Genomic DNA, 26,876 nt, shown 5'->3' on the forward strand with positions numbered 1-26,876 from the left:
CCTAGTGGTGTGTATTTGTTTTCAGTCCCCTTTACTCTGATACTATGTGCCATTGCCTGTGTTTTTCCTCACTGGATGAATGCAGGTAATGACACAGAGAAAGGAATCGTTTTCTATGTGTTATGGTCTGCGTTCCACAGATGTGCGTTTTAACATGTATGCATTTTACACACCGGAGCACATACAAATGAATGTAAATGCTCCTGTATCCCACCACAATTGAGTGGTTCATTTGCTATTGGGGCAGACATGTGGGCTCACTCCTGAGTTTGGCTGTGTGCATCTAGGGCTAGGCCCTGCTCCCCACTCCCTTCTTACTGGTTTAGATTGACTGTGTCAGGAGCCAATGCTGCTTCTGAGCCAGTGAGGAGAGACCAAGAGCAGTGATGCTGCTCTAGGGCACAGTGCTGGATCCAGACCTGGCTTGGGTAGGTATTTACGGTAGGGGGGGAACTAAATCTTGGGAGTTTTTTTTTTTTTATTTTTTTTTATTTTTTTTAGTTTAGTTTTTTTAATGCAGGGAATGCATTAAAGTGATACGAAAGCCTTTTTTTTCCCTAACATAACAAACATGTTATGCTTGCCTGCTCTGTGCAGTGGTTTTGCACAGAGCACCCCAGAGCCTCCTCTTCTTGGGTCCCTCTTCGGTGCTCCTGGCCCCTCCCCTCCTGTTGGGTGCCCCCACAGCATGCAGCTTGGTATGGGGGCACCCGAGCCGAGCTGCAGCTCTCTGTGTGCATTCAGACATGCAGCTGCAGTTCGGCCCCACCCACTTTCTCTCCTGAGTGGCTAACTGACTTTGACAGCAGCAGCCAACCAGGAGGGAGAGTCTCGCATGGCTGAGGTATTAGGGGGCCTGAAGGGGCTTCTGCACAAAGAAGGCTTTTTATCTTAATGCATTCTTCTGCCTTTACGACCCCTTTAAGGCAGAGTTACACCCAAAAGTGGAACTTTCACTTTAAGAACTCCTAACCCCCGACATTCCACATTTGGCATGTCGTTTTCTGCAGGGGGAGTGGGTACCCAGCTCCCCCTTCTGCTTGCGCCGCTTAGGCGACTCGAGCAGAAGTTCTCTTCTCCCCTACCCTCCCTGCAATCTTCTGGTTCCAGAAGGTTGCTCGGCCATTCAGCACACGCAGTGCGACTTGTGCATGCGAAGTGAGCACCCCTCTGAAGCTGCAAGCTATCACAGCCGGGTGCTCACACTAGTGATACCGGGGAGAGGGAGAGAACTGAGGCTTCAGGCGGCCGCATGGCGGGACAAAAATCTTTAGCCTTTACAACTTCTTTTAATATGTAATGTCAATATTTACAATCCTTTTATATGAAGAAATTCTAGTACTTCCTATTGCAGAAGCAAGTTTGCACATTAGAATTAGACTGCACAAAAACCTTTTTAAAGCAGTGGTAAACTGTGGCTGTCAAAAAACAAAAAACATGCAAGGCAATGGCATAATGTGCTAGTATGCATCACATACAAGCACACGGAAATACTCACTTTGGAACTAAGCCCTTCCAGGGTTGTACTGTCACCATTGAGAGGGCTGACGTCTTCCCCCTGTCTTTCTTCTGGCTTTGCGTGCTCCAGCTATGTGATTGGACAGAGCCACGGTGACGTCACTCCTGCACAGGTTCAGCCAGACCTTCAGAGCGCACGCATCGGTGACATAACTGGATGCATCCAGGGTGAATATCTCCTAAACGTGCACTAATTTAACCAGCAGGTAAGCCTTATTACCTGTAGGTAAAATGATCAAGCGGGGTTTACTTCCACTTTAAGCACCATTCACATTAGCGCGTCTCCAAAGTCTAACGATTTCCAGGGTTTACGTCCTCTTTTTAAGGGGATTTTTTTTTTTTAACCAGACATAGCAAAATACATTTTGGTCTGAATTCATGAAGAAATTCGATTTTTTTTTTTTTTTTTTTTTTTTTTTTAATTGTATATGTTTTATAGCAGAAAGTAAAAAAATAAATAAAAAATAAATAAATTTGTTTATAGGATAAAAAAAAAAACCCAGTGGTGATCAAAAATGTATATAAAAAAAAAATACATTGTATACAAAAAATATATTTAAAATTAAATTGTCATTTGTGTACATTTTTGCATGACCGTACAATTGTCAAAGTAGCACAGTGCTAAATAGAAAAAAAAAAATGGCCTGGTCATGAAGGGAGTAAAATCTTCCAGAGGGCAAGTGGTATAAAATCTAGAAGACAATTTTCGCGCTGATAAGTGATACTCAGTAGCTTGCAAGACACAAAGTTGTCCACTATGGCAGAGTTCAGCACAGGATTTGACTCATTTGATTCAGACTCCAGAAGTACAGGGATCCAGAGAGTGGTAACTATGCCAGTCCTGGAGAAGAAGACAGAGGAGTAAATGGATTCCTCCGTGTCTGAGGTCTGTAGATCTTTTTACAAAATTTGTGATGGTACACCCGTTCCCAGAAGTCCGACACAGGAAGGCAGAAGGAACAAATAAAAATCCTTAATCAAAGACCTCTACTCCAAGGGCCAAAATCATATTATGGATCCTGTCAGTGATAACTAGGATCTCTAGTGCAGGAAGACCGGAAGGTAACAGTTCTTGCGCCAATCCAGCTCCTAAAAACTATGATCCATGATCAGGAGGTCGAATGGTTGAAAAGAGGTTTAGGTTTTTGTACTTCCAGTTCTTCCAATTTAAAGCTAAAGTTTAGGTTATAAAGTATGTCATGTTGTGTAGACCTCTGAAATATCTTCATTGTAGGAATGCCAGTCCTCTTCCTGGCTCTGAACATCTGTTGTGGATCAATGGGGTTATCAGCTTCAGGCTCCTTTTTATGGAGTAAAGTTCTTTCATTGTGTTTCTGGCAGTGGAGGGAATCCTGTGACTCATTTGCTCACACATTCACAGACTGGGTTACAAGTAGTGACAAAAGAACTTCTCAGTGGGGGCAGGTTCCTGCTCCGTAGTGCCGACCCAAAGCTGATAACCACTTTAGTGCCACAAGTTCAGAGAAAGGAAGAGGACAGGGCATCCCTGCAGTGAACATTTCTCCAGGATAAAGCTGCCTGCACTGTGGAACAAACTTCAACTTTAGGCAATGTGTTAGCTTAACTTTAGTTTTAAAATGAGATGCAGCTGGTGGGTTTTACCCCCCCCCCCTCCTTTTTTTATTTAAATATTTTTTTATTACCAATACAAAGTAAAAGCATAATGGGCTTGCATGCGTCGCATACTAGCCCATTATGTTGCACTTACCTGCAAGCGAAGCCCGCCCTATCCCCGCTGGTGGCCGCGTTCATCTTCACCTCTCTTCCTTCTGGAGCTGTGGACTCCGGCTTTGTGACTGGCCAGAGTCGCAGGACGTCTATCATATGCACAGGAGCCGCAGGTCTTTTAGAAACAGCACAATCGTGCCCTTTCTTTAGTGTGCATGCGCGGATGATGTTGGCGTGAGCGTATACGATAAATATCTCCTTAACCGTGCAGGTTTACAGAGCATGGTATATACTATTTTTTAGTTTGCATGAGAGTCATAGCGCCTACAAACTATGGTGGTGGTGATCAGTGACTTCTAATGGTACTATGATAGTGTTGCAGGCAATCTGACACTAACATCAATATTGACACTAATACAGTGAGTAGTGATGCCTGTCAGTGTACAGAGCTCTGTATTGTTTACCAACACAGATCTCTTCCTTGAATGATGGACCCAATCAGTGGGTCTCGCCGATCAATCATTGGCCAGGACAGCCAGCATGCGCCTTACCTGGAAGTGGTGATTGTGTACCATATATGTGATCCAGCGCACAGTGGCTGCCCTGCCGCAGTAGATGTACATGGGGTGGTCACTAAGCGGTTAATGCTGTCTGGCTAGGTTTAGCCATTTCCCATTATTGCTCTTCATTTGCTTCACTGCAGCACTAAAAAATGTTAATGTGGAAAATTTTGTTATTGAACCATTCCCATCACTACCAATCATTCAAGGTGAATTCCCCATAATTACTATCGATCAGTGGAAAGCTGGAGGAGGCTTTCTGTTAGTTTTCTATATATACACACAAGGAATTTTCCTTCTGTGTGTATCACTCAAAGCAGCCAGGTTCTGTTGTGGTGCCTCTTGAGCTAACCCATAGGCCTGTGTATACTGCCTCTTGTATGGGGCTCATACCCTAAGAAACCTCAGGAGGAACCCTAGCAGTGGCAGCCCATCCATTAGGGGCACCACCCCCTCTATTCATGGCCTCCTGCCCCTTTCAGGATGCCGGGCGCATGAATTGGTGGTGGGGGTGTTTTTTTTTTTTTTTTTTTTTTTTTTTTTTTTTAACGCCTAGGAGGAGGGGAGGAGATGCACAGCGGAAGCGAGGAAGAACGGTCAAGTCACAGAAGCCGCTGCCCCATGTCCGCTGCTGCCTGATGTCTTGATCCCTGCCACTGCCCAATTGAAATGCATTCAAAGCAGCAAGAGCGTATCAATAACTCACCCTTCTTACGTTTTTTGATGTGGATTTTGAGTTGCATGACCTATGTAAGACACAATTGACCCCTTGATTACACCCTAGTGTTAACCCCTTCCCTAAGTCCCTAAATCTATCCCATAGTTTGTAGACGCAATAACTTTTGCGCAAACCAATCAATATACGCCTATTGGGTTGTGGTGTGGGTTTTTTAGTTTTGTTTTATACCGCAAATATTTAGGTAACAAAATTTGACTTGATAACTAAATTATTATTTTTTTTTTTTTTTGGATATGTATTGTAGCAGAATGTAAAAATATTTTTTTTATTTCAAAATTGTCGCTCTTTATAGCGCAAAAAAAAACGCAGAGGTGATCAAATAACGCCAAAAGAAAGCTGTATTTGTGGGAAAAAGATGTCAATTTTGTTTGGGTGCAGGGCCCATGACCGTGCAATTGTCGGTTAAAGCGTATTGCAAAAAATAGCCTGGTCATTAAAGGGGGGTAAATCCGTCCGGGGCTGAAGTGGTTAAGGGCACCTGACCCTCTGACATGTCACATTTGGCATGTCAATTTTGGGGGAGGTAGCGGGTACCAAGTTTTGACAGGTACCCAGCTCCCACTTCTGTTCGGAGCGCCACAAGCAGAATTTCCCCTCTCCCCCTTTCTCCCTGCAATCTTCTGGGACATGTCACAGGTCCCAGAAGATTACCTGGCCATTCAGGATGCACAGCGCATCTCGCACAGTGCGCACCCGGATGTGAAGCCGCAAGTTGTCACAGCCGGTTGCCCACACTTGCAATGTCGGTGCCGAGGAGAGGGAGAGGAGCTATGTTTCAGGCGGCCACATCGCTGGGTCGTGGGACAGGTGAGTGTTTGTTTAATAAAAGTCAGCAGCTACGCTTTTTGTAGCTGCTGACTTTTAAGAAACGCAGAAATGTCTGGAACTCCTCTAACACCAAAAATTCTTCTTCCCCCTTTTTTTTTTTTTTTGTAAAGGAATGCACCACATAGACATCACATCTGAGGGTTGCATTCATGTATAGCCATTTTTTATTCATTTTTTTTGTACCCTACGTTACCGTACATTATAATGCAGGATATAAAATGAATTCACTCACATTGAGAGGTGTAAATTAGCCCTCAAGTTCTTTCGTAGTCCAACTCGTACTCTGGCCTATTATGTAATCTTACCATCTGGTAAATGGGGTAAATGGCCATCTCGTTCTCTTATCACTAGGTTGTAAGTTACTATCGGTAGGATCTGTTCTCTAAAGCTTGCCATAGATGGTTAAAAGCTTAGCTGGTTCAGCAGAGACCAGCTGAGATTCAAACCATTGTAAGGGCAAGCTAATTGTACGCATGTTGATCAAGCTCTCAACTTGGGTAAAACCAACCTGTCGGGTTTTTCATGCCATTATTGCCAACGGCTAAAGCCACAAGCAATAATGACCGTGTGTTCTCCCGGCAGGGACGGCTCCCCCCATTGCTGGCAATGGGATGCGATTTGTCATGCGACCTGTCAAATCTCATGTCAAGTCACAGAAGTGTGAACGAGGGCTGAATTGTAGATGTTTGCGTTTGTCTAATTTTTGTGTATTAACCGCTTTGCCTTTTTACACCTGTTCACCCCCTATGGACCAAATCAACTTTTTTAAATTTTTTATTTTATTTTTTCTATGAACATGTTTATTCAGAAGTAACTTTCTCATTACTAAGGGCCGGTTCACACTGCGACGCGAGGCGAGGCGACACGGCTCGCCTCGCCTCGCTCCCGCAAGTCGCCCCCATACAGTGCTATGGAACCGTTCTGAGAGGAGCGACTCGAGTCGCTCCGACTCAGAAAAAAGGTTCCTGTACTACTTCGGGGCGACTTGCATTGACTTCTATGCAGAAGTCCTCTGCAAGTCGCCGCTGACCCCCCCTGCAAGTCGCGGCGAGGAAGTCGGAGACGCCTCGCCGCGGCTCGCAGTGTGAACCGGCCCTTAAGATAACAAAGTAATACATTGTGTGTGGTTTTTTTTTTTTTTTTTTAAAACAAACAGGGCTTTCTTTTCATGATGATATCGTACAACAATGATTTCTTCTAACCTTTTTTTTGCAATCATTTAGACAATTAAATGCAACAAAACAAAGGCACAATTGTCTTTTTTTGAGCAGTGTTCGTTTTAAAAACAAAAAAACCAAATAGTTTTACTGCACATAAAATGTGCACTTTTTTTTTCTGTAAGGCCCATTTCCCACTGAGGCGCTTTTCAGGCGCTACAGCGCTAAAAATAGCGCCTGAAAAAAGTGGTTCCTTTCACTCCAGTGTGAGAGCCCGGCTTTCACACTGGAGCGGTGCGCTGGCAGGACGGTAAAAAAAAGTCCTGCAAGCAGCCTCTTTGGAGCGGGGAAGGAACGGTGTATTCACCGCTCCTAAACCACTCCTACCCATTTAAATCAATGGGGCAGTGTGGCTATACTGCCGGCAAAGCGCTACTGCAGCGGCACTTTGTGGGCGGTTTTAACCCTTTTTTCAGCCGCTAGCAGGGAGGTTAAAACTGCCCCGCTAGCGACCGAATACCGCCGCTAAAACAACGGTAAAGAGGCGCTAAAAATAGCACTGCTTTACCGCCAATGTCTGCACCTCCCCAGTGGAAAAGGGGCCTAATTTGCCCTGTCATGGAGAGCCGTTCCTGCTGCCAGTGATTACTGCTGCAACTTTAGCCGCTGGCAGCAGTAATTGCATGCCAGAAATCCAACATGTCTCTTGTAGCCATATCAATCGATGGATTGACTTTGGTACATTACATATATGGTTTGCATCTTGGCCGGTTCCTGCTGAAGTGGCCAAAATTTGAAAAATCAATGGCCGACTTAAAGGAGTTGTAATGGCAGAAGATGTTTTTTTTTTGCTTCATGCATTCTATGCTTTAAGGTCAAAAGCTGTGTGTAGCAGCCTCCCCAGCACCCCTAATAATTACCTGAGCCCTATCTCTGTCCAGTGACATCAAGTCCCTTGGCCGTCCAGGACTCTTAATCCTGATTGGCTGAGACTTTTTTGTTTTTATTTTTTTACATATGAAGTCTTTGACTTTCAGTGGGGGCATCATTCAGATATCATCTTTTTCTTCTGGCGATTCTGTGCACCATAAGAACAAGCCATAGCTGAAGTTCAACCACTTGATCATTCTTGTGGGAGGGGACATGCCCTCTGGTGCTTCTCCAGGCTTGCCCGTGCCATGAATCCGCTGGTGCTAGCCGGTGACCATAGAGATTTCCGGTGACCAGATGGTCCCCAGTCATCTCTATGACTGTCGGAGGCCCAGGTGCGTAGTTGTGACGTCTCGTCCAGGCCACGGAAGTAAGCCAAGCCCAGATCTCGGCTGGAAAGAGATCTGTCATCCTCCTTCCTCCTTTTTTTTTTTTTTTTTTTAATCTCAATCTTTCCAGCCTGGAGGGAAGATGTGGGGCCTCCCATAAAGAGGACCTGTCACGCACCATTCCTAATGCAAGGGATGTTTACATTCCTTGTAATAGGAATAAAAGTGATGCAAATAAAAAAAAAAAAAAAAAAAAGTGATTGTGAAAAATAAAAAAATGAAAGTAAAATAAACAATAAAAAAAATGTAAGGCGCCCCCGTCCCTGTGTGCTTAAGCACAAATGACAGCACACGTACGTCCCGCCCACATATGCAAACGCTATTCAAATCACTCGTGAGCTATCGCCCGATGCGTTAGAGCAACAATTCTAGCACTCTAAATTGGTAACCTGTAAAACAATTTAAAGCATTACCTATGGAGATTTTTAAGTACCAAAGTTTGGCGCCATTCCACAAGTGTGCGGAATTTTAAAGCGTTACATGTTGGGTATCTGTTTACTCGGCGTAACATCGTCTTTCACATTATACAAAAAATTGGGCTAATTTTACTGTTTTGTTATTGTTAAATTCATTAAAGAGGGTTTTATTTATTTTTATTTTTTTCCGCAAATACCGTGCTACATAACATGTAGCAACGACTGCAATTTTATTCCCTAGGGTGTCTGCTAAAAAACAAAAAACAAAAAAAAAACTTGTATAATGTTTGGGAGTAATTTTTTTTTTTTTTTTTTTTTTTTTTTACATGTAGGAGAGGAGTGCCAGAATAGTCTTGGTATGGAAGTGGTTAAACGAGACTTTACAATTGCTTTTAAGGAGTTTAGTGTAAACCAATGGGTAAAATTGTTTTGATCTGCAGATGAATGAATAGAAAGATACAATTGTAACATTGTATGTTTTGTATAATGCAGTGTTTATAAATACTGATTCATGCTGCTTATTTGACAGCTAAAGTTGGCAACTTCTTCCAGCAATTACAATGTTTTATTGTGTACACGATTACTTTTTTTGGGCATATACAGTATGCCTAAAGTCTGCAACTAGTTAAAGCAGAGCTCCAGGCTCCTTCAGAAAACATTAAAAGTCAGCAGCTACAAATACTGTCCAGTTGTGCATGAATCCAGCGGTGTCTTCATCCCAGCCAATTTTTCAATCAGCTCTCGGGTTCTGCCACTGCCATTATTTTTTTATTTTATTTTTTTTAAGGGAAGCTGGCAGTGAAGCCTTGCAGCTTCACAGCTGGTTCTCTACTGTGAATGTGCCCTGCACTTTGTGAAATGGCCCAGGTGCAGGCAAAGGAGGAGGGGTGACTTCACTAAGGAGAGATCAGCTGGAAGTGGTATCCCCCCCCCCCCCAAAAGGTGCCAAATGTTAGTGGAGGGGGGAGGTGGCAAACAAGTGGAGCTTCCCTTTGTGGGTGGATCTCTGCTTTTAAGGGCTTTTGTAGACAGGTGTTTTTGCTTAAATCCTATTACACACGGGCGGTTCAATAGAAACCCAGTCAACATTCGGCCCGTGTACTGCAGCCGGTCCAACAGAAGCCGGCCATTCGGAGTAATGTCGAAGGGTCATGACTGAAAAAGGTCTGCTACTAGTGTGTTCTGGCGGGGGGCTGTCCCCTTTGGCAGAACAAAATAGAACAGCATGGGAGATCACTGTACTAACAATGGAATGTTAGTACAGTGGCTCTGTGACCTGAGTTGTCAGTTTTTTTTTTTTGTTTTTTTTTTTTTTTTAGCCTGCTGGGTTGAATGAAGAACAAAAAACTTATTGTGTACCAGGCTTAAAGCTGAGCACAACAACTTTCATTAAAATACATTCTTCAATTGTCACAAAGTATAAAAATCCACTTTGTGTCTACTAAACTCTTTTGCAAGCCCCATTACCTTTTAAGAGTAGCAGTGACATCATAACAGTGTTACACATGCTGCCTGTGCAGAGAGCAGGGTTGTGGGAGAGACCCAACTGGCTCCACCTATTAGAGGCTGCCTGCTTAAAACTACAGAGGGGGCGGGGACAGGACCAATCACTCTGCACGACGAGAGAGCACAGCAGTGACTGGTCTTTATTACTGGAAGCGCCTGCACCGAGGAACGTTTTGCACTGGATTACTGCACAAATCTGGAAGAAAGACACAAAGCACACCAGGATTTTCAGAAGAATACATATGACTGTTGTATTTAGACAATATTTTTTATTATCCCCAAGTTTAGCTTTAAAATTCATATTGAACACAAATGGCTTCCATCTACACAATTTGTGTATCTGTATTTTTAAAGGCTTGCGTAGACCAGAAATATTACTGAAAATGCCTGTACAACCCAAACCGTGCCCAGGTGTACCATATCAGTAATACGCATCTGACGACTATGGAGCGTGTTGTACAATGCCTTGGGAGGGGCCAGTATACAGAATTATTAGTGATCAAAGCCTTGTAGCTGTATGAAGAAGCAAATTTCTTCTTCTTCTCGTGGTGTTTTTTTTTTTTTTTTTTTTTTTTTTTTTTATGACCTCTTTTTGTAGATAATGTTATCTTTTCATAAATCCTTTGCTGAGTGACTGGTAATGAGCCATAAGATGTAGTATACACAACCTGCATAAGAGTGGAATGTTCTCTGACATAATGCGGTCTCTCCTGAACAGTGTGAACGTTGCATGTTGAGTAACCAACACATAATAATTATTGTCACTCTAGAAGCCCAGAAACCTGGCTAGGACATGCACATTGCAACTTTAAAGAGGAAGTAAACCCTTTCAAACCACTTTGACCTACAGGTAAGCCTAGATTAAGGCTTACCTGTAGGTCCAAGCAATATCTCCTAAACCTATATGGTTTAGGAGATATTTGCCCGAAAATGGGCAGCGCTGTCTACGGCGCATGCGCCGTAGACAGCGGCTCGCAGGCGCACTAAATGCGGCAAGTCCAAGAATGGATTTGCCTAATTTGTCGACTCCCGTGCGCATGCGCGGGAGTGACGTCATCGCGGCTTCGCCGAATGGCAGCGGCGGAGCTGCGAGACGCGACTCCCGTGCGCATGCGCGGGAGTGACGTCATCGGGGCTTCGCCGCTGCCATTCGTCGGAGCTGCGAGACGCCACCAGCAAGATGGATGCGGCGGACTACAGGGGACAGTGGCGACTTCGCTGGCTCCTGTGTCAGGTAAGTGACACATAATGAGCTACTATGCGATGCATAGTAGTCCATTATGCTTTACCTTTGCAGGGAAAAAAAAGAGGAAGTAAACCCATCAGGGTTTACTTCCTCTTTAAAGAGGAAACTCACTCTCTGATATAGATATATATATATATATATATATATATATATATATATATATATATATATATATATATAGATAGATAGATAGATAGATAGATAGATTAATATTACTTTTTTTTTTTTATCCATTTATTTTCCATCTTACTTTTTTTTGTTTGGTTGTCATTAGGCCGCATACTCTAATCTAACATTGTCCTCCTGTGTTCTGCTGTTTAAGTGTTGAAGTCCAAGTCCCATGCCACCATCTTCCTCTCTGACATCACTGGGAGCTGGCTGTCTCTTCTAGGTTCTTGCAGCCAGCCCCTGATGAGACGAGGCAAGGTTTGCCTTTCCACACTGTGTGTACCTGTTCTTCCCGTAGGCTCCAGGAGCAACTGCATATCCTTCTTGCCTAGCCAAGAATCCCAACCACAGTACTACCTGGAGTTTGCACGTTCTCCCTGTGTCTGCATGGGTTTCTTCCAGGTACACTGGTTTCCTCCCTCACTCCAAAGACATGCTGGCTCCTGTCTAAATTGGCCCTATCATGTATATGTATGAATGTGAGTTTGACACCTCAGATTGTAAGCTCCTTGAAGGCAGGGACTTGTGTGAACGTACAATATATGTGTAAAGCGCTGTGTAAATTGTTGGTACTATATAAATACCTGTAATAAATAAAAAGAAGGGGGGTGGGGCAGAAAAAAAGGGGCAGGCTTTTGACATGGCATGCCTTGGTCTGCCATTAACGTATGGAGAGATTTAAAGGTGTCTTTATTAGCATGTAGTAGCAGTCTAAATTGAGTAGCAAGTATCCTTGGCGTCCAAGATACAGTGGAATAAACTTTCCCTTCTATGATCCTAGAGAGGTTGTGGCCAGTTTATGTACTGGAGGGGGTGCAGGCAGGCACTGAGACCAGGGCTGCCCACTTTTCAGATGTTCGGGTTAGTTCATTTACTGCATTGATTTTTCTATCACAGCATGAACCAGCATAAAAGGTAAACTAGTACTAAAATTATACTCACAGATGTGAATTAAAATAGTTTTATCAAGCTACTCGTCTGTTGCCCTGTAGTCCTAGGTACAGCATACTCCAGAATACAGGGGGTCCTAACTGACTGACACGTTTTGAGGGCAGCACCTTGATCAAGTTTGGCTCCGATAAAGCAGGTGCTGCCTTTTGAAACGCATCAGTCATTTAGAAACCCGGTGAGGTCCCCCTGTATTTTGGAGTGTGCTATAACTAGGACTACAGGGCTACAGGCAAGTGTCTCAATAATGTGATTTTAATTCTCATGTCTGTAGGGCTGGGAAAAAATAGTTTTGAATCGAGTTGAGAGGTCAAATCGATTTCAAGTTTTCAGCAAATCGATTTTTTATTTATTTATTTTTTTTACCAGCACCGACGCTGACACATCAGACTAGGCCAAATCCGCGGCCTTGCCTAAAAACTCCTGCCTGCAGCTCCTCAGGACTGGCGCGGTGTCCATAAAAAAAAATAAAAATAAATTGAATCGTGAATCAAATATATATATAATTTGATTTTTTTTTTTTTTTTTTATTAAATGTTGTGGGATAATGCACTAAGCTGATACGTCCTCTTTTATCTTTTATCCTCATCTATCCTTCTAGTAAAATGCAAAGTGCTGATCTGGGCTTGGTTACAGGTATTAATGAGCGTACACAAGTCCCCTGGCTCCGATCAGCCATTGTTAGAATGTAAGAAAGGTTTCCAGCATAATGTTTTAGGGCCCTTTTCACACATGCGGATCCATTTTCAGACATCCACTTGCTCAGCAGGGATCGATACGTTGATCTCCGCTGAGCCGGCGGATAACGGACCTGTCAGATCTCCCCTCTCCTCTAGGGGGGGGAATCGGATGAAAACGGACCACCTGTCAGACAGATGGAAAATAGGATGTCCATCCATCCGTTCCATAGAGACGTATGGAGAGACCGTTCAGGTCTGCCTGAAAAAACTGACTGGTGGATCTGAACGGGCCACACATGTGAAAGGGCCCTTACAATGGATTTTCTTGTGCACATGCAATAATCCCATTCCATTGCCTACCTATTGATTGTGATTAGACAGTGATAGAAGCAGCCATTCCACATACTGCTTCTAAACTGAATTACTGATCCTCTGCCTTGGAGCTAGTGTGGGGCATTTGATTTAAGTCCCTTTAATTGGTCTTCATTGCCTATTTGTGTCTTTAAATGCAGTTTGCAGTCCTTTTTCATGTTTCACTTAGGGTAAGGTTACACTGATAAATACATCTCTTTACTGCTGTGCAGAAATGAGGGACCATCCAGAAGATATTACATTGGCAGCTGTGCAGCTCCCTGTGGGATCTGGTAGGAGTGTGGACAGGTGATTATAAAGCTAACCACACAAATTACAATGCGACTATAAAATCTTTGTACGACAACTTCAGATTTACCAGCACTATGCAATTTGATGACCTACTTAAAGTGATTGTAAAGGTTCATTTGTTATTTTACAAAAAATAGTATGTCTATACTTACCTGCTCTGTGCAAGGGTTTTGCACAGAGTGGTCTCCGATCATCCTTTTCTGTGATTCTGGCTTTTCCTCTTCATCCGGTGCCCCCCACTAAGAGCTACTTTCTGTGGGGGCACCTGAGTGCCAAAGTCCTGCTGTTGCGTCCATTGACACAGACAGCAAAACTTGCCTCCACCCCCGGCTCCTATGTCACTGGATTTGATTGATGGCAACATGTGTCAATGGCTCCTGCTGCTATCAATCTATCCATTGAGGACCCGAGACAGCAGCTGGAGCGGCTGGGCTCATGCTGCCTGGATTGGGTTCAGGTAAGAAAAAGGGGGGCTCTGTGGGGGTCAGCTGCAGCGCAGAAGGTTTTTCACCTTCATGCATTAAGGTGAAAAACCTTGAGGGTTTACAACTCCTTTTTAAGCTGGTCATAGATGGATTGAAATTTTGGCTGGTTCAGAAGGGACCAGCCAAATTTCAATCCATCTATGTCTGTTCCATGTTCACGAAACATCGATCTAACAATCAACTTCTTGTGAATTATGTGTGTGAATAGAAAAAGGTTGAAAAGGTTTTAAAAATGTACAAATTCTTTGTTGGAAAACATACATGACTATACATATTAAAAATGGGCTGGATAATTTGTTTAGATACAGTGTACTAAAGAAGGGACTCGCCAGAGTAACAATGGACACCAAACATGTTTCGAAATAGATTTTCTTCTTCAGGGGTGCATAAATGTTAAAAAGAGCAGATTGCCTTCTATAATGGAGAGAGATCACATTTAGACCCTTTCACACTGGGGGTGGTTTTCAAGCGCTTTGGCGCTGGAAATAGCCACTGCTAAGTGCCTGAAAACTGCATCCCATTCATTCAAGTTTGACTCTTCACACTGGAGCGGTGCGCTTGTGGGACGTTCTGCAAAGTCCTAAAAGCAGCATCTTTGGGCGCTGCTAAAATGAGGGGCGCTTTAGCGATAACGCGGCCGCAGCCCCAGTGTGAAAGAGGTCTTAGAATGATATACAAATTATAATATTATGTTTTTACTCGACATGATTTTCCTAGTATATCCATACCTTTTTAGAGTAGCGAGTGCATCTAGAAATACCCAAAATTAAAAATGGGCTACATAATGTCCTCTGAGCATCACCAGGGGGCATCAATGTCAATGCCCAGTCAGTGATCCACTGGGGTCAGATGATTCAACACGAAGAATATTGATGTACTGTTGAAAGGGAAGAGACAGGAGTTCACAGTATTTGACCATGTGGATGGGGCACTATTGTGAAATTAGGTAAATTAGTAAGATACCTAGATCTGAAGTGTCCGTGCAGAGCAGGCAGCATTTACAATCAGTCTATTGCACGGTCACCAGAATTAAAGGGGTGTTGTGTTGGATAACATTCAAATTTATTTTGTCATCTATGGACACAGGGATGGAAAACGGCTTTCCTTTTTAATATGGATGAATTTTCAAAAAAGAGCGGGAGGGAAGGGGGGAAAGGAGAGAGAGAGGGGTTGGGGGGAAAAGGGAAATGGTTGTGTGGTCAGAGGGCAGCTAGACGGCGTGGTGGCATGACTGTCTTTTTATAGTCTAAAGCTTATGGAGCGAATTGATGGTCAGGAAGGAGCGGGAGGGTGGCTTGATTGGCCGCCCCATTTGTAACGCCACACTCGGAACATCATGCAACCCAGCCCCAGAACGGGATGACGCCACGTGGTTTTTCTGATGGCAGGGGAGTCCTGCTGTCGGAATACAATCCACCTCAAATATGTGGATGGGGAAATCAGTTCTGTTTTTTTTTTTTTTTTTTTTTTTTTTTTTTTTCCCATTCTGCCTGTTGGCTGAATGGGAAAATCTGAGCCACATATGGCCAGCTTTAGGCTATCCAGTCAAATTGTATCAAATAAACAGGCCCTTGCACTACATGGTTGTTGGTAGAAGTAAAGGAGATTGCTATACACAAAAACAATCCAAATACAATCTTAGAGGAGCTCCAGTCATATCTGTGTTTATTGGAAGTCAGCAGCTACACAAACTGTAGCTGCTGACTTTCAATAAATAGACACTTGCCTGTCCCACGATCCAGCAATGTGATTACCCAAACCATTCTTTCTATTGGTGTTGTGTCTTCGGTGCCGGTATCTTAATTGCGGGCACCCGACTATGGCAGATTCTCAGCCGGGTGCCCACTATAACGTGTCCCAGAGGACTGCAGATGGGGAGGAGAACTGTCAAAACCAGATAGCACTTTTGGGGGGGGGGGGGGGGGGGGAGACTATTTTGGAAAGAGGAAGGGAGAAGGAGGTCTTAAAATGGAGCTTCCCTTTTTGGGTGAAGCTCCACCCTAAAAGACATGTTCACCATATTTAGGGTATAGCATGCCACTTTGGCGCAGTCCCCTACACCCCATGATGCTCTCCCTGCAACCGCTGTCATATTTTACATCAGCGCAGCTGTGTAGGGCTCCGCCCCCACACACCCATCTCATTCATTCACCGCGGTTCTGTTTATGAATGAACTACAAGTCCTGTTGGCCACTATGGCAGACAGCTTGTAATTCTCAGTGAACTGCTAGAGCGCTGATTAGCTCCCTCGTGGTTGACCGATTTCTTCCTGCCCACTTGCCTGTATGGAGGTACGGGCAGACAGATGTATTGCATTTCTGCAGGAGCCTGACCTACCTTCCACTGATCGTAGGTGCAATGCTTTGCAGTGGATAATGACAGAACTCTGGATGGCCGCACTCCAATGGTAAAACAATGCTTTATTCAAATAATATTTAGGACACAGCAAATGACATCACAGCGAAAGATGCTAACGGTTGACGCGTTTCGCACCAAGGCTAGTGCTTACTCGTAGCTCATATCTCTCTGCAATGCTTTGCAGGCTGTAGTGTAAAAAAATTAAATGCACCCTTCTTTCTTCCTTTTTTTAAATTTTTATATATATATATATATATATATATATATATATATATATATAATATAGTGTGTGTGTGTATATATATATATATATAATTATAAGAACGGTGAACTTGGCCTTGAAAGCTTTAGGGGAAAGGGGTGGCTGTCAAACTCCTTGTAGGCAACACAGGGTGCATTTGGAAGGTGCACGGGTGGCTCAATATAAAACTTTGGGGTGGGGGAGGGTGCTGAAAGTTCTTGCATTGTTATGGGAATAGCTGTAGTTGTAAGCTTACCCTGGCCTCTGAACCATCCCTGTTTCATGTATGAGGGGTGACAGGGACTTGTTGCGCTCCTAATTACAGTTATATATGTCCACATTTCCTAAACATAGTGCCACTACTTAGGACATTGGTAGTGTGCCAGCATGCCATGACCATCCCCCCCCCCCCCCCCCCCCACCTGCATATGAAGTGATGTATAGTATTTTACCCAGATCTCCCTTTTTAATGTAGTAAAACCTGTTATTGTGGACAATAATGCTACATTTAGATTACGGGGGATGCTTTGCCACAGGCTGGTTCTGTTTCTGCTTTGCCTGGAATTTCACCCTAAATTACTGAACGGTTTCTTCTCAGGAACTTGTGTGGAAAACCCTTTGTTTACATTTCCCTCACCCCTGCTTTGGCCTTTATAAGGAAGCCCATTGCCTAGTTTATTTTCTATTCTGGAAAATGAAAGAGTCTAGAAATGTGCAGCACTCCACGGTGAGTGGAAATCCAGCTGGGAAGAGAGATCTCACCATCGGGGAATATGGGAAGCCAAGGGGTTAACTCCTTATCCACCATCATACTGAGAAGATCGCTTTTGGATGAACTACCTCTTTTAACGTTCATAAGTAATGCTATCACTGTGATGGGAATCATTTTCTGAGTAGGAGTGAATATTCTGACTCGCGCAGTAACACTAGGACAGTTTGTATTGGCTTGTGCAATAACTGTGACAGCTGAAGTTGTAGTGATGTGACAGATCTTCTTTAGCTGACATTTCTCCTGATGCCGTCACATGTTCTTGTCGTGTAGCACGCATGATTCTGGCATATCACAGTTGCGATCTTTACAGCCTCCAGTGCTGATCAGAACAGCTGAGTAATGTGTTGGCAGCATTCATCTAAGTACTAGACACCATTCTATTAATGTATAACATTCTAAATGGGTTACTAATTTACAAGAATTCCTATAGATCTGGAATGTTTGATATCTTCTGTTAGCATGCCTTTCTTAGTCCTATTTAAGGGGGGGGGGGGGTGTATAAAAAGTTAGGGCATACTTGGAGGGTTTTGTATTTAAGGCTGCATTCACACCTGAGCTTTTTTTAGATCATAAAACACTCGTAAAAATGCCTGAAAACCGCCCAACAAGCAAAATCATATTGATTTCAATGGCACCTTTTCACTAAGCATTTTGTCACCTGAAGCAAAAACGCCCTAAGCTCAAAAAATAGCTTCTTTGGGGTAGATTACAGGCATTTTTTCTGCCTTTTTTTTTATATCGGTGACCTGAACAAAATTGTGGTAAAAACGCGCTCAAAGTAAAAACTTTGAAACGCTCAGGTGTGAATGCAGCCTAAAGCCCAACTCCAGGCAAGAAATTATTTTTTTCACCATCTTTCCCTCCCACTCCTCTCTGCCTTCAGGGGCCCCTAACTCTTGCCTGGTCCCCATCACTTCCCTCAGTCTGACACCCATATTCTTTTGTGTCCTGAGATGACCCCTCTGCTGGCCAGGCAATAGGAATTATCTATGTTGTGCAGTGATGTGGACCCAGAAGAAGGAACCATCCAGGAACTAAACAGGAGAAGGACCCATTGCTGGATGATCTTGTGACTGCTGCTTAAAGTGGAACTAAACCCTCCCATCTCCCAAGAGTGTAGTTCTGCCAGTTCTCCAAGTCTTCTTCCAATAGATGTGAGGACATAGTTAGCCTTATATAGGGTAGAAACGTCCGGGGTGAGTCTCTGTACTCAGGAATGGGCCTTCGTACACCACCAAATGGAAAAAATGCATGTATAGATGTCAAGGTCGAGGCAGATAGATTAATGTCCATTGCCTCCGATTTAGATTGGTTGACCGTCAGGCCTGATATACCACTCCAAATTTAGACAGAATTGAAACCAGATTAGGTAGGGTCGTTACATGGTTTGTGATAAATAAGCGCTCATCTGCAAATAATGTGCATTTATGATCTCTGCCTTCGCTCAAGACACTGTATATTCGGATTGGTCCTGATAGCAACAGCCAATGTTTCTACCCTGTCTGGTTCCTGTCCTAATTTGCAATAGGTCTGACTTGTGGCCAAAGGCTACGATGTTAGCTGAGGGAATGGAATACAGCACATTTAGTAGTGAGAGGAATTTGGGCCCAAAATTCTATTGCCTCAAAATATGGAACAGGAAAGGCCAAAAGTGGAAATCAAAGGCATTATGAAGGTCTAGTGATAACATTCACCGTCTGGGTCCCAAGCCATCCCAATTAGAGCGAAGTAAGGATACAGTGTCCACGGCCCTACGGATCTGGTCCGCTCATTGCAATTCATAAATTTAAAGGAAAATTCTGTGTGCTGGTATTGCAAACAAATGCCAACTGCTCCAAACAATAGCTGGCCTTTGCAGCAAGGAGCACATGGAAGAGAGACGCACAAGAAACAACAAGAAAAAAAATCCCAGCTCACTTGCCAGTCTGCAACAAACTGAATTTACCCCGTCATATTAAAAACAAGTGGGTTAATTTGCACACATAAGCTGCGGCTGCCATGTCACGGTGATGTGGTCTGATGTGGCGCTGCAGCTTATGCATGCATTTGCAAATGTGTGCAAGCTAAACCGCTTATATTTAACATGACTTGTTAGACGGGGTCAATTGGTTTGTTGTAGGCTGGCCGGTAAGTGAGCTGGGAATTTCTTTGTATTTTGACTGTCGTTGCAGACTTGTCTGTAAAGTGTTGTCCTCGGAAGTCATTGGCAGTCATTCTAATCCTGGCTGTAGCATCCTGTGAGTCACTGGGCCAGAATAAGCAGCCAGTCTGTTTTCTGGTCAAGGAGTGTGAATAGGTTAAGCATATGGGTGACAGTGGCTCCCTCATCCTTATAATTTCTTTTAACCCTTTTTTATTTTATTAATTCTAATTTATGGTTAGATCGGGTGCATTTCTGGCTGTCTTGACTAAATAAATTGATGCTATTGCTTTATTTATTTTTTTCCAGTTGGAGGAATTTATACAGTTATACAAACCAAAGCCAAGATCACCACAGATGAATGGGGAGAAAACTACTTTTTGATTGGCCCCTACTTTGAGCACAATGTGCGGACTCAGGTTGAGTTGATTGAGCCACCAAATCCTGCCATCAAGCGAACATTGGATTCCATGAATAGTAAAGGATGCAAGGTGAGAGTTAAATGTTTACAATGCACCTGTATTTAGTTGAAGGACAAAGTAAGGGGTTTACTAGACAACCTATCCCTTCACTGTTGATACTTCTGTTTCACTGGATCCTTCACTGTCTTGTTTGCCCACCAGATGCCCCAGCATAATTTCTGTGTAAGCTCTTGCTGACTCTGGGTCAACGCTTACCCAGTGTTGCAGCCTCTCTCTCTGCTCCCGTGTGATGGCATTTTGGTTCTAGTGACTGGAAACGAGCAGTGCATTGTGGGAGCAATGAGAGAGCGTCACATGCTCTCTAAACTTTGCCTGCTGGATTGCCATGAATTACCCAGTACTGCAAACAGGGTGGTGGGGAAAAATAAGGTAAATATCGAAAGCGGAGAGGTGAGCTATATGAATAATCCGTTACTTTGACCTAAATGGAAAATGTTCAGGTTCATATTAAAATGTTGTTTGGAGAAAGAGCTAGGCACTTCCCAGGGACTGGTTAGTGGATTAAGCCTCTGTTAATTTTTTTGTGTTCCTGGTGTTGTGCATTGTAAAATGTTGTGTGTTTTAGGCTCCATGCACACTGGGCTTAAAAAACAAAACAAAAAAAAAACCATGTTACCTTGGCAGAAGAAAACGCTCATATAGAGCATTTTTGTACACAGTTTAGGATAGTTTAGTATTTTCCTGCCAGAAAGCTCCAATCAGAAACGCAAACCAGAAGGGTTGTCTCTAAACAGCCAGAAACATGCCCACTGAGGCACTGGAGATTTACTAAAACTGGTGCCCTCAGAATCTGGTGCAGCTGTGCATGGTAGCCAATCGGCTTCTCATTTCAACTTGTTCCATTAGAGTGGTTGTAAACTCTCCCCCACAATTTTGTCCCATGTAAATCGGCATAATACATGGGCTGTTGCAACATAGTTGGCATATACATTCTTGCTGCAACAAGAAATGGAACTACCCCCGACACAGAAATGCCTTGGTACTGGCAGTTTATTGGCGTAGCCCCGCCATTGGCACTGTTTTGTATTGAATTAACTCCTTGCAAATCGGGGTAGGGGGTGACAGGCAGCAATCTATTTGGGCATTATTAGTAGCTGTGCACCGCTTATGGTTCCCAAATAAATATTTATGAGAGGGAATGTTGGTAACATTGGGCCCTTTGAGTCTAGGAGCAGGGAGGGCAAATGATCTTAAGCCCCATACACACTATCAGATTATCTGCTGAGTTTTTCCTTCAGATTTACCAAAACCATGTAGTAGAAGGGCCTGCCTGATTGCATACACATTGAAACTCCTAAGGTTTGTCCTCATATGGTTTTGGTAAATCTGAAGGAAAAACTCAGCAGATAATCTGATAGTGTGTATGGGGCTTTAGAATAACCTAGGCAGTTGCCCATCTATCTTATCCCACATCCCCACACTATCACTACCATCTCCTTCCCTACCAACATTTCCGTAAAAAATTATTTATTTATTTATTTTTTGTGGAAAAACACTTTTCAATACATTTAATTTTTTATTTTTAGTGGGCTGAGGCAGCAAGGGTAATCTCTCCAATGGAACTCGGGTAGCAAAATAACCGACAGGAGTTTTTTATTTTCAAAACTAAAACATGTTTGAGCTATACATACTCTTGGCTATATAGCCTTCTCAGGTTCACTATTTTATTGTAAGTGTCACATACAATGTAGCTGTCTAGATACGGAGACATTATATTTTATACAGTTGTGAAATCCGAAAATGAATACAGTCACAGGAATATAACCTTGCTAAAGTAATGGCCTCTGATTGTGGAGTAAAGTTTTTCGGCTTTGTTTCTCTGAATGGAATCAATACTCAATGGGGTTGATTCGCTGAAGGCAAATACACTGTACACTTGCAGTTGCTTCAGGGCTTAGTAAATGTGGTTAAGCTTCACTTTGCAACAAATATCCAATCGCATGCAAGGGAAAAAAACAGTATTATTGCTTGCACGTGATTGAATAATAAGTCAGCAGAGCTCCCACTCGTTTACTAAGCTCTGGAGCAACTGCATTTGCAAGGTGCAGTCTATTTGCCTTTAGTAAATCAACCCCAGTATTGTAGTAAGTTGCAGCCCTCTGACATTACATGCTTTTAATCCAAGCTTTTCAGATATTTTAGAGAAAGAGGGATTGACTATATATCCTGAGACCTTTTGGGGATTCGTCTTCGCTGATGAAAACACCTGCACAAGAGATGTACATACATGGATGTTGTATGGCAAAAGAACAATAAAAGTGAAAATGGTAACACAACCAGTGTCTTCATTGATGCTCACATACTGACATCTCTTCATGTGCCAGGAGGTAGCCTTGTCCACAGAGTTCAAGCCTGAAGTCCTCCAAAAGTTCCACACTTTAATAAATTTTCTCTGGACAGCTTATGTTTAATAGATTTTTTTTATTTTTTTTATCATATGGAATTATTTGGTTAATTTAACGTATCCACTAGTAAGGGAAGCTGATTTTCTCCATCTTAAAGTGGTTGTAAAGCCTTGAGGTTTTTCACCTTAATGCATTCTATGCATTAAGGTGAAAAACCTCCTGTGCTGCAGCTCTGCCCCCCCAGCCTCCCCAATGTTCTTGCCTGAGCGCTATCCGATCCAGTGCTATGCACAAGCGCAGTGGCTCCTGCCACTGTTGCTCTCCTCCATTAAACAGATCGATGGCAGCATTGGCTCCCGCTGCTGTCAATCAAAAGCTGTGACGCGGGCGATGGGGCCGAATTCCACTGTCTGTGTCAATCAACGCAGCAGGTGGACTCAGCAGCGAGACCCACACGGTTGCCCCCGTGGAAAGTGTCTTTCCGTGGGGGCACCTGATGAAGAGGAATGGCCTTGAGCGCCAGTGGAGGACCCCTAAAAAAGGGGTGTGGGGCTGGTATGTGCATAACCATTGCACCGAGCTGGTAAGTATAGGCATATTTTGTGGTTTGTGTTTGTGTGTTTGTGTGTTTGTGTGTTTGTGTGTGTTTGTGTGTTTGTGTGTGTTTGTGTGTGTGTGTGTGTTTGTGTGTGTGTGTGTGTTTGTTTTTTTCGAACGTTTACAAACCCTTTAAAGCTATAACCTTACAGACCATAAAGGGTGTTTCCCTCAAGAATATCCATATATAGGGGGGCTATGACTCCTAATATAGGGTACCAAATGGGCAAATCTCCAGGAAGCAGGGGATGGGCATTGTAAGCCCACAAATTGCAATTTGGAGAGTCTTTAACTCCTTTTGGGTCCTGCTGCTTTTCCCTTCAGTTATTGCAATTTTTAAATTTTGGGCTTTAGGGATTCCTTCTGAGAACCTATTGTCTTAGGAATTGACCTATTTGGTTACATGATTACTTTACTGGCTTAAAGGAAAGACCTTTTGGTTTAAACATCAATCTGCCCTAAACTGATTTTTCAGTTTTTGGTAGTTGCTGGAAAGGTGAACCACATGACCGTGTTCTTTTATTTCCAGTAACGCTGATGACATATAGTAGGTTCTTTTTAGTTCCTGGGGCTGCATACTTGCTGTGACCATTTTATGGTTTGACTTTTCTTTTATTTATATAATATATTGTGGAGGGAAAAAAGAGCTTCAACAAAGGTTGATGGGAAAAAGTTATGACAGGAAGGTCTTGCTGTCAGGGCATCCAGTGGTGTAGCGTGGGTTGTCCGGGGCAAGGCAAGTAATTTGCACTCCCTAACCCATGGACTTTTAGCACTTTTAAGTCCCGTTTACTAGTACAGTATTAAACACCTTATGGTATATTTACAGAAAGAGAGGAGAGAGAGAGACTATGGCACTACAAATATCAGCATAGCAGGCTCAAATTCCTCAGCTTGGTAAACACAGCATGAGGAAATGTCTGTCACTGGAGTCTATCAGTCTTTCTCCATTCCCCCATCCCTGCCACACACCACCATTCTCCCTCCCCCTCTTCCTTTCAGCTGCTCCCTCTAGCCACCTCCTCCCCTTTCCCTACCTCCCTCTGTCACCTGTCCTCTAGCACCAGCTGCTATCCTCTGCCCCTCCATCTCTGCCTGGCTCCCTCACTAACAGGCAGCCCCGATAGGTTCTTCTGCCTCACCTCAGACTTTGTAATGCTCCGTTCCCTTTGTGAGTAGGGGCTGCAGAAGCTGGAGGAGGTGGGTGGAGCTGAGCACTAGGAGGAGGAAGTTTTGTCTGCTCTGAATGCTGGGACCTCTGCATTGTGTCACTGGTTGCTAGAAGCCAGGCAGTCCTAGCAACTAATATTTTGACAGCGACAGAACTAGGTGTATCCGATGGGGGCCCCGAATGTAGGAAAGTACGTGGTTGGCTGGGCCATCAAACTAATTTCTGCGTTCCTCTAAATGTTGCAACTGGGACAACGGCACTGGCCGTCCCAACGCTATGCCACTGGGGGGCATCCAAGACGTTTTGGAAGCCAGTGGCTGACCAGGCTCTACCTCTTGACTAAAATATCACTTTTGTTGATCAGACCTTTTAATAGGTTACTGCAAACTGCAGTCACTGTATAATGGCTGGGAAAAAATTCAGTTTTCTGTAGTTAGATACTTTGAACTGATTGGTTACAGTGGTTTGGGTGTACTTTCCATCTAGTCATAGTGCTGCCTTCTTAAACCAAACCTATACTTTGGCCATGCATTTTACAAAAGCAGAGCAGGTTTAATGTGGTAAAAGTATACCTACTTTAGCAATAACCTCCAATCAAGTTAGTATACGTGTCCCATTTTGGCTTCTCTGCAAGCCATGAATACTGTGGTGGTGCCTTTAATATAAGCGGATCTGTTAATTTCACAGAGGTGGACGTCCTTGCTGAACAGTGTTTATGGGTTTTCTTGCTTGCAGTGACATAATTGTCTAAGCATGGCACCACCATGGAGATGATGCAAAACAGGACGACTTGATCCTGTCATTTGTACATTAGTCTCTCTTAGCCTGAGATCTGCTTTGCATCAGATCATGTGAGCTGCACTCTGTGGTAGTTTAAAAATCATAAAAGTTTTGTTTAAATCTAGTTTGGGGCAAATATTGCGTAGAAAAACAATATTTGATTTGATGTGTCCACTTTAAACAAACCAGATAAAACTATTAAGAATACTTCTATATGACGTAAGTTTTAGTCACCCAATTTGCTAAATAAGGCCTGTAGTACCATAGTAGAAAAATGGATAAGATGGCAGGTTGGCTATCTTGAATGGGTAGTTGTGGGCACATCAAAATGACTTGAACCTATGAATGCCAAAGGTCAGTTGGGTCTTACTATTGCTGGTCTGTATTTGTCTTGCCCTTTGAGGCAAAATGTCCTGTCCTGTGACATTGGCGAAAAACCTTTCTCGTTCAGTCCTCTGGTGTCTACTCCTCCCCCCTCTGTGAGGTCAGGAGCACATATTTGAGGGCTAAATTTAGTGTTTCTCAGCCATGACCTGGTGTTGTTCAGGGATTCGGTTACTGCACATCGGAAAGGTCAACTAAAAATTCCAGGAGCCTGGTTGTGTTAGGCCTTAGAGTCCAAGACGAGAGCACAGAGCTAGGCTGGGTAATGGGGACTTTTATCACTCTGGCAGCTGGGATAGAAGATACGAGTGACAAGGTGACAGTGTGGAGGTTAGGAGGTCACGATGGTAGATTGTCCTTCTTTTTTTTTTTCCTCCTCCCCCTTAAAGAGATCCGCATTGGTTTGAGTCTGATCATTTAGAAGGTTACCTTCATAGTCAGTATGCATGATTTTTTCAAAATGGCAAAAAAGATTCTCGGGCTAGTTTATAATTTATTATAATATTATACAGGATTTGTGTGGCAGCAACAGTTTGCACCACGCTTTACAGCATAAAGGGAAACAAAACAGCAACAATACAACTTAATGCAAGAATAAAGGTAAAGCTGTCAATCATGGGAGCACCCTCAGAGATGCTGGCATTTTATAGTTCACCCACAGGAAAGCTTATCACTCAAGCAGTGAAAAGCCCTGCCTATACTTGTAAGATAAGCTCTGTCAAGCTAGAACGTTCAATACATGGGGTACGAGGGTAGTGGTGCAAGCATTGCCCATTTCAGGTAAGGCTAGTGATTCATAAGGAAGGTGTGTGTTATTATTTTTATTTTGTTTTGGAGATTATGACAGGGTGTTATGTGTGGGGAAGTAAATGGATATACAGATTGAGACAGGGGGCCCCCCAATTGGGACCCTTCCCCCACTGGTCCTAGGGCCCATTTACCAGCTCCTTCACCACTCTCCATCCTGATAGATCCCCCACAGCAGGAGGTGGGTGGGGAAAGCCCAGAATCAGGAGAGGGCACACATGAGCCCCGGGCAGCAGAACAGCAATAGGGAGGCGACGTGGAGGAACGGATGTCCTCCATTTTCCTCCTGCAGCCGCTGAATGTCTGCGGGAGGAAGAGTAGGAGAAGCAGGCATTCAGCTGCTGCATGGAGGGATCGGTTCCTCTACATGCTGCCACCCTCCTATCCAAGCGTACAGGGCAGGCGCATGGGTCCCCTGAAGTAATTATGACCCCTGTACGTACGCCCCTGGATTGAAAGGAAACCTGTTCTGATCTGAATTTTATTTTTTATTTTCTGCTATTTTGTTTGCTTTTTGTACAGCGATCTCCACTGCTGAGCTATTGTGTTCTGGCAGGGGGACTGCCCCCCCTGCCAGAACACCTTGATCAGCGCTCGCAGCCATTGGCTGCAAGTGTTAATTGGATGTTGGTTTTTCAGCATTCCTGTTCGATAAAAGCTGGTCACCGGACAGGCTGCTGTACACACAGGCCTAATGTCAGCTTGTTTCGTGTGTGTGTGTATGTATGTGTACCAGCTGCCTTAAATTCCCTATATCACATGCATACAACTCACACACAGGGCCAATTAACCTACCCTGTTTCCCCAAAAATAAGACCTAGCACGATTGTCGGTGATGGCTGCAATCTAAGCTTTACCCCCCACATAAGCCCTAGTT

At 43.6% G+C, this 26,876-nt stretch overlaps 1 protein-coding gene across 1 annotated transcript in view; it reads left to right on the forward strand.

The window, feature by feature from the left end:
• Nucleotides 1–26,876, forward strand: part of GYS1 (glycogen synthase 1) — a 101,877-nt gene that overhangs the window by 11,112 nt on the left and 63,889 nt on the right. The window contains exon 2 of the mRNA XM_077457507.1: nucleotides 19,743–19,924. Coding sequence (XP_077313633.1) covers nucleotides 19,743–19,924 — 182 coding nt within the window. The remainder of the gene's footprint in view (nucleotides 1–19,742; nucleotides 19,925–26,876) is intronic.

This window comes from Lithobates pipiens, unplaced genomic scaffold (genome assembly GCF_037356315.1).
Source record: "Lithobates pipiens isolate NorthernLeopardFrog02 unplaced genomic scaffold, aLitPip1_a1.2 Scaffold_27, whole genome shotgun sequence".
In the NCBI taxonomy this organism is placed as follows: Eukaryota; Metazoa; Chordata; class Amphibia; order Anura; family Ranidae; genus Lithobates; species Lithobates pipiens.